The sequence below is a fragment of the Curcuma longa genome, chromosome 16 (assembly GCF_044706935.1).
Source record: "Curcuma longa cultivar G26 ecotype Majalengka, Jawa Barat chromosome 16, ITB_CL_G26_1.1, whole genome shotgun sequence".
NCBI classification, from domain to species: domain Eukaryota; kingdom Viridiplantae; phylum Streptophyta; class Magnoliopsida; order Zingiberales; family Zingiberaceae; genus Curcuma; species Curcuma longa.
This window is the reverse complement of record NC_133876.1, coordinates 7,869,477-7,878,264: the sequence shown is the minus strand read 5'-3', so window position 1 is coordinate 7,878,264 and position 8,788 is coordinate 7,869,477. Positions and strand designations below refer to the sequence as shown.

At 40.0% G+C, this 8,788-nt stretch overlaps 1 protein-coding gene across 1 annotated transcript; it reads left to right on the top strand.

The window, feature by feature from the left end:
• The first annotated feature begins 5,508 nt into the window (after nt 1–5,508).
• Nucleotides 5,509–8,502, top strand: LOC141846990 (proline--tRNA ligase, chloroplastic/mitochondrial-like). Its single transcript, XM_074735000.1, has 10 exons — nt 5,509–5,905; nt 6,000–6,056; nt 6,163–6,273; nt 6,420–6,506; nt 6,599–6,712; nt 6,791–6,806; nt 6,854–7,044; nt 7,536–7,673; nt 7,997–8,158; nt 8,410–8,502. Exons 1-10 carry the CDS (start codon nt 5,513–5,515, stop codon nt 8,500–8,502), a joined length of 1,362 nt encoding a protein of 453 aa, XP_074591101.1. The 5' UTR covers nt 5,509–5,512.
• The last annotated feature ends 286 nt before the right edge of the window (nt 8,503–8,788 follow it).

The window sequence follows — 8,788 nt, the reverse complement described above, 5'->3', positions numbered from 1 at the left end:
AGTATCCTCTTACTACGGTCAGAGCGCTGTAAAATAAAAAGATAAAAAAAACCTTACAAGATCATTACAAGAACGAGCGGCGAAAAGAGAATAAGACGAGGGAGCACCTTAGTGTCGGAAGCGACCGCGGGAGGAGACTCGTCCGGCGACATCGTGCGTTTGTTCTTGTTCTTGTTCTCGTTGCCGTTCTTCCTCTGTTTGCCCGTCGGAGGCATCGAAGGCGACGCCGGAAGCCATTGCTCCTCCTCCTTCTCCTTCTTCGTGGTGGCGGCTGCAGAGTTCTTCCTTTTCTTCTCGAGTATCCTCTTACTACGGTCAGAGCGCTGTAAAATAAAAAGATAAAAAAAACCTTACAAGATCATTACAAGAACGAGCGGCGAAAAGAGAATAAGACGAGGGAGCACCTTAGTGTCGGAAGCGACCGCGGGAGGAGACTCGTCCGGCGACATCGTGCGTTTGTTCTTGTTCTTGTTCTCGTTGCCGTTCTTCCTCTGTTTGCCCGTCGGAGGCATCGAAGGCGACGCCGGAAGCCATTGCTCCTCCTCCTTCTCCTTCTTCGTGGTGGCGGCTGCAGAGTTCTTCCTTTTCTTCTCGAGTATCCTCTTACTACGGTCAGAGCGCTGTAAAATAAAAAGATAAAAAAAACCTTACAAGATCATTACAAGAACGAGCGGCGAAAAGAGAATAAGACGAGGGAGCACCTTAGTGTCGGAAGCGACCGCGGGAGGAGACTCGTCCGGCGACATCGTGGTTTCCCGATCAGACTGCCTCTCCGTCTCCACGATGGATCGAGCTGGGGAAATGGGGAGAACGTTACCTTTTATAGGAAGAGAGCTGCTTCTGACACCCGCACCCTCTCTCGTCTCCTCCCTCTCTCCCTACCATTCTGTCCTTTTTCTCTCTCTCTCTTTTTTTAAATTTTTAAATTTTCATTTAATTTTATTTTTAATTAATTTTGTTTAAAAATAACTCTCATATTTATATTTTTTAAATTTTATTTAATTTTATTTTTTAATTAATTTAATTTATTATTTTTTCATCAATACAATATTTTTTCAATTTTATTTAATTTTTGTTTAACTTTATTTTTTAATCAATTTTATTTATTATTTTTATTAATACTTTATTTTTAATTTAAACAGATGAGAAATTTGACATGTGTCATGGGGAAGAAGGGTAATTTAAAGTGATGAGAGATTTTGATATATGTCAAGAATTCGAAGGAGGATAATTTAAAGAGATAGAGATTTTGGCATATACATCAAGGGTTGAAATAGGGATAATTTAAAGGGAGGGAGTGTTTTGACAAGTGTCAATGGTTGGATGATGAGTAATTTAAAAAGGATTAGAAATTTTGACATGTATTATATGAGATTGGAGGGAGGGATGATTTAAAGGGGGAGAAGGTTTTGACATCTATCAAGAGTGGATGGGGGTAATTTAAGTGTCGAATTAGGAAGATAATTAAAAAAAAAAGAGAGATTTTTACCCATGTTAAAAATTATATAAAATAAAAATTTGATAAAAAAATAAATAAAATTGATTAAAGAAATAAAACTAAATAAAAATTAAATAAAATTAAAAAATAATAAACAAAATTAATTTAAAAATAAAATTAAAAATATATAAGTATTAATGAAAAATAATAAACAAAATTAGTTTAAAAATAAAACTAAATAAAAATTAAAAAATATAAATAAATATAAATAAAATAAAAAATAAAGAAAAAAAGAGTAAAAAAGTCATTTGAATGGGAGAGAGAGAGGAGAGGGGAGGGGGTGCGATGTTAGGAGGAGTGAGAAAAACAATTTACTTATAAGAAACAAGGCTCGATCCATTTAAACGAATTTGAAAATAATTGATTGCTATCAGTTAATCAATGGTTGAGATCTGTTCCCCTCACATCCAACGGCCACACGAGTATTTAATAACGAAATTTTTTTCATCGCAAAATTCGTTGGGAATCTATTTGAGGACCATGCAATTGATGCCCTCCTCGCTAAGCGTCATACGTCAAGTACGTGTAAAATGTTAATTCGGTAGAATTTTAAATTTTCTACTATGTCACGTACTTGTTGTTTCCCTACTATGCATGAGTGTTGTGATAAATTTATAATTATTATCGTTTTTATTTCTGCTGCGTACTTTTCTGAAATGTGAAACACGCGCATTATATCAGGACGATCTCAACACTAACAACCCGCTGACTAGGGTCATATTTTCTCTCTCATCCTATCACAATTCTCACCAATATAGCACTTTGGGACATATACTGGTTAATTCAGAGACCTCGAGAAGATTAGTCAAATGAACTACTGAACTCAATGAGCACAACATCCAATATTAACCACGGACTGCCATTATGGCCCAAGCCTTGGCCAACTACCTAATAGAAATTTTGGATCAATATTTGGAAGAAACTTAGAAGCTTTTGTGGACGGTTCCTCGACCAAGTAAGGTAGTGGAGTCGGGGTGTTATTGATTTCACCTCGAGGGGGTGTATTTCAATTGGTCATCCAACTCCACTTTTGTACCTCCAATAATGAAGATGAGTATGAAGCACTATTGGCTGACCTTCGATTAGCTAAATAGGTCGGCGCCTTCCGAGGGGTCATTCACTCGGACTCGTAACTGGTTGCCCAACAACTAGAAGGGACCTTCGAGAACAAGAACGATCAGCTTTGTTGGTACACAAAGACCTTTGAAAAGTTGAACTTCGAGTTCCAAGAGGTTGTGCTTTAAAAGATCCTCTGAGCCAAAAACCAAAAAACGGACGAGCTAACAAAGATGGCAAGCACGACTTAGACTTTGGATGATCTAATAGCTCGAGTCCAACTAATTGCTCAGATCAATCAAGCACTCGATCGAGATAACATGATCGACTGGCGTACTCCGCTTATTTCCTTCCTTCAACAGGGAGTTCTATTGGACGATCGTGAGCAAGCACAACTCCTCAAAAGACGTGTGATCCAATTTACCTTGATTGGGGATAATCTATATAGGCGTGCCTTCTCTCGCCCCGTGCTCAAATTCCTTGGTCCCAAGGACACCGACTATATCATGCAAGAGATCTATCAAGGCTGTTGCAGAAGTCATGTGGGGGGACGGACTCTGTGTCAGCTATAAGAAGTATTAGTGCTTTACTTGGCATTCCACCAAGTTCTTCAAGGTTTCCTCAGCCTCATGCCACCTCCTCCTCAGATCATGAGACTTCTAGGGGTTTTTATATCCCTCAAAACATACCAAGTTTGACGAATTTGCCAAAAATAGTAGGGTGTCGCTTACGTGGCACGACCCATGCCGACTGACACTGAGGGGGGGGGGGGGGGGGGGGGGGGGGAGTGTCACGTGTTGGGAGAAAGGGCATTGACCTAACATGGCCCATGCTAGTTGGCACGGGGGTATGTTAGGGTTTTGATTAAATGGCCATGGGTTGTGCTCGGTGGGACGACCATGCTGAATAAGTGATAACTGACATTTTTACCGGATAAATTGGTGCTAGATTGGATCGATTTGGATTGCATTTCATATCATAAATAGGAATTTTGGACTATTTCTTTATTTTGGTGAATTTTTAGTTTTTATTGTAAATTGCATTAAATCATGAGAATTTATGGATATTAATTTGTGATCTTTAATGTTTGCAGGAATTTAAGACGAAGATAACAAATTTTGGAGGGTCAAATTGAATAAAATCAATTTTTGGTTCGAGTCCGAGTCAAGACAGAGTCAAATTGGTTCAATCGGATTCGAAATCAACTTGGTCCAAGCTGATGGTTCAACTTGTGTGCGGTTTGAAGATCAATTTAGATCAATTCAAAAGAATCAGCTCAACACAAGGTAAATACAAGCTAAATCAATTGAATGTCTCAGCTCAAGTCCAACCCAAGTTCAGTTCAGGTCAAGTTCAACAAGTTGATTGAGCTGAACCAAACCAAAGTTCAACCCATTAACCATCCAATCCATTTAAAGCAAGCCCACATTCATCCGACCCACTTCATGTATTTAGCCCAAATTAAATTCCGGTCCAATTGCTGGTTCAGTTCAATTTCAATCGGTTCAAGCTCAATTGCCGGTTCAGTTTAGCAGCAACAACACAAAAGGCGCTAGGGTTTTGCAAGGGTCGGCTTAAGCACCGGTTCACTCCAAATCCAGCCGGTCCAGCGGTGGGGTTTAAAAAGCGAAGGCCGGTTAAGTAACAAGGGTTCCTCGTGATTTTGGGAAGCTACAATGCTCCCAAAATCGCGAGCACTGTTTCTCTTCTCCTCTTCATCGCTGCCGCGGTTTTGAGCCCCCATTGTGCGCCTCGCTGTCCCTCTTCTCTTCTTTGTTCAGTGCAAAGCAAAGGTCAGCATCTCCTCCGATTGCGACATCGACGTCCTCCTTCTTTCCTCTGTTGCCGGCTCCGCTGTGAGTGGTTTGCTCCAGCGGTGGCAGCCGGTGACAGTCCACTTCATCCACCTCCTCAGAAGCGCCGGAGGTTCGTCGGATCCCTGTCTGCGATTTGCAGCAGGGAAAGCATCCGGACTTCATTTGTGGTTCAGCGGAGGTCGCCAGTCGTCTTCGAAGTCACCGTCACCGGAAATGAGGCCAGGTAAGGGTCGGTTTCTAGTTCCTTTTCCTGATGTGGATTTAGTAGGGTGTCAGACCAGCGGTTGAAGGATCCGCCTACGTCTTCTCCGATTGTGCCAAGCTGTGAGGGGTTCTCCAGCGAAGCTTCGCCGTCTCGTGGTGCTAGCAGCCGAATTGGTTGTTGTTCTTCTGTTCTGTACCGAATGGGATAGGGAAGAATCCTAATCCTCCACTGTCATCAACTATTGAACCCTAAAGCTCGGATCAGTTAAAACGTGGCTCCATCTGTCAGTAGATCCAATGTGTGTGTGTTTTTAATTTTCTAGTAGGCGAAATTGCTAAATTATTTTCACCATCACTGTCCTTACTTGGTGATAAATATTTATTTAGGTCATCGAGTTACAACAATTTTTTTAAAAAAATCAATATTAAAAATTAGACGGATCAAGGGAAAAATCTTAAATTTGTATGATATGAATGAAATAAAAATGATAGATATGTTGGGATACAATTAAAATTTTATATTAAAAATATATGAAATTTTTTTTAGAATTATAAGATGGAAAATATCTCATTGGTACAAGGTTATTTGTGTAAAAATAAAAAAGTAAAATCATAAAGGTGTGGATCTAAAATGTACAATATAGTATAACTCCAAAATTAGACAGACGAAATTTGAACATTTATATTATAAGAAATAATAATAAATTAATAATGCAGAAGCATTAAGAAAATCCCAGTAACAAACCGTTATTTTTAAATTTTGCAGGATTTTTTCATAAAAGTATGCTGAGAATTGGATCCGGGCGAATGGTCACCCGTTATCCGTATGTCTCAAGTGGATTATAGGATCCTCCTTAAAGATCCGTACCCGATTAGGATTGAGAAATGAGAAACCCCTAGCCTTCGATCAGTTCTCTTCTGTGCCGTCACCTCATCCATGCCCATGGGGGCTCTCCCTCTCCGCCTCCCATCTCTCTCCCTCCTCCGCTCCCCCTCCCCTCCTCCGTCCCTCCTCTCGTGCCCTCTCTCCCTCACCTCACGCCTCCGCCATCTCCGTCCCAGGTCCCACTCCGCCCACATCTCCAGAGGCGGCGCGCGCAAAGGCATCTCCGCCCGCAGCCTCGCCAAAGAAGAGGTATCGTCGTCCGCGACGCCCTCGAGCGACCGTAAGCCCTCCTTGAGCTACGAGGGCTCCGTCACCCCTCGATCCGTGGACTTCAACTCCTGGTACCTCGATGTCATTGCCAGCGCCGAGCTCGCTGACTACGGCCCCGTCCGCGGCACCATGGTCATCCGGCCCTACGGATACGCCATATGGGAAGCCATCCAGGTGAGGCTATTCTTCTACTTTCAATCATTGAAAAAGTTGTTGCCTTTCTTTGTGCGACTTTGTATTCATCCGTTTCCTTTTTCCCCCCTTGCAGGAGTATCTGAATGTGAAGTTCAAAGAAACAGGACACAGTAATATGTACTTTCCTCAGGTGTGATGATGCGTGTCTCACTCGTATCAAATGCGAGGCTTTGTTGGATATTCTTGCCAATTTATACACTTACAAATGTTTTCATTCATGAGTCCTTTTGTTGCAGTTCATTCCGTATTCATTTATAAAGAAGGAAGCTAGTCATGTTGAGGGTTTCAGTCCAGAACTTGCACTCGTTACCATCGGAGGGGGCAAGGAACTTGAGGAAAAGCTTGTGGTATGCATATGATTGAAGTAGCACCTTTTCAGTTTTTCTTCTTGTTTACCATGTACCGTTCAGTTTAGTAGGTGTTCAACACAATGCTTTGTAAGCAATCAGGAAAATTCAATGTTTGAATTACTTATGCTTTTGAGGGTTGGCAGGTTAGACCAACAAGTGAGACCATTGTAAACCACATGTTTACTCAATGGATTCAAAGCTACCGGGATCTTCCTCTAATGGTTAACCAGGTTAGGATATAACTGGTGCTATTCTTACATATTGCACTTCTTGAATACAATTTTGCCAACTTGCATCTCAGCATCGAGTGCTGTACTTTTAGTGGGCTAATGTCACGAGATGGGAGATGAGGACTAAACCTTTTGTGAGGACTCTTGAATTCCTCTGGCAGGAGGGACATACAGCCCATGCCACAGCTGAAGAGGCAGAAAAGGAGGTAGGTTTTAGTATCTACATTCTGGAAAAATATTAACTTTTACCATGTTTTAATTTCTTTGAAATTGTTTTGCCGCAGGCATTACAGATGATTGGTTATACCACATTTTAATTTATTTGAAATTATTTTGCCGCAGGCATTACAGAAATAAGAAATTTGCTTATGAGCAAGCTGCAATACCTGTTATTGCAGGTAGAAAATCGAGGGCTGAGACATTTGCTGGTGCTGCAAGAACCTATACTATTGAGGCTATGATGGGTGACAATAAGGCTTTACAAGCTGGAACTAGCCACAACCTTGGCCAGAACTTTTCTCGTGCTTTTGGGACACAGGTAATCTACCTTTTTTTTTTTTTTGTTTTGACATACATTTTGTTGTTTGAAGAGGGAAGTGTGCACCTCCACTTTATTAGAAATAGATCAGTTGTACAATATATTTTCTTATGGTACATTCTTTGTTACTTCAGATAAGGAAAACTTAGTTGTGTTTTTCACAAGTTGGCTGTTACCAAATAATGTAGTTAACTAAGTCTTATGGTTCTCTGATATGTTACTCTCTTCTATAAAGGGTGCAACAGGCCATACAACTTTTCTACTTCCTGCGACATTCAACTGGTGCAGGGCCTGTAGGTGATTACTTAAAGCTACTCTAGGGGAACCCTAAATGGAAAAATTACCTTCACGGTGTATTTGATTTGCATTAATAAAGTCCATGATTCTGAGATGTTATTTTTTCCATTCTTATTCATATATTTGTGCTTTAATTTCATGATTTATGCATGCCAGGATACTTTGGGGTTTTAACATGAAATGTTGATTTCCAGTTCACTGATGAAAATGGTCAAAGGCAACATGTTTGGCAGACTTCATGGGCTGTTAGTACCCGGTTTGTTGGTGGTATCATCATGACTCATGGAGATGATGCTGGTTTAATGCTTCCTCCCAGGATTGCCCCAATACAAGTAGATCTTCTTCTTGGCTTTGTTATTGTCATTCAGTCAGGTTGAAATTAGAAGCTCTAGGTTTTGTTCCTTTATTATGTATGTGAAGAATGGACTCTCTAAATTAATGCTTCCTCCCAGAATTACTTGCTGCTTTACCTTGCTTTCTACTTACAACATATTCAATGCATCACACCTATATGTCTCCTTGATCCTATTGGATACAGTCTATCAAAATTTATGTCGATGGATTTAAGTCCAATAAATATATTGCTTTAGTATCATCTTTGACTCTCTTCTTTGTAGTTTGAGGTTATATTAATGTTAATATCATTAACTACCAGGTTGTGATAGTACCAATCTGGAAGACAGCTGATGACAAAAGTGGAGTGATGGATGTCGTGTCCTCCCTCAAAGATTTACTTCTTAAAGCAGGGATCAAGGTCAAAGTTGATGACTCCGAGCAAAGGACACCTGGATGGAAATTCAACTTTTGGGAGATGAAGGTATGATCATAACTCAACAGTTATATTGTGATTCTATTTTTGATGTTTCAGTTTATTTTTATAGCATTAGCATCTTAATGATGAGGGTCAACAAGGCTCTTTTTTTTTCCTTTTGCTGATGCATATTCGTCTTCTCTGGCAGTTTATTTTTATGGCATTAGAATCTTAATATTGAAGATGCAATGAGGTGTCTTTTTATATTTCTGGTGATACATATTTATCTGCTCTGGCTGCTTTTGTGTTGATTTCAGGAAACACCAGTGTGTCTCACCTTCTTTAGCAATGAAATGGTGAAGAATTTTTATCAACAACAGTGCAATAGCATATGGAGTTCTAAGCTTTAGGATTCACCTTGAATTTGGGAAGCTTTCTCATAGATCCCATTGGTTATTATATTATATATATATATATATATATATATAAGTGTTCCTCTGGCTTTCTTGTTATTGGCGTCATTAACTTGTACTTAAATGGACTGTTTTGGGTAATCTCTGTATTTGGTCAATACAGATCTATTCTCTTTCCAGTGCATATTTTCCTTTTCTATTGTTGTTGATTAGTCTCTTGATCACTTTCGTATACCTGTTGGTGGGTACTCCTGTGCTTGGTCAACACAGGTCTCTTCTTTTT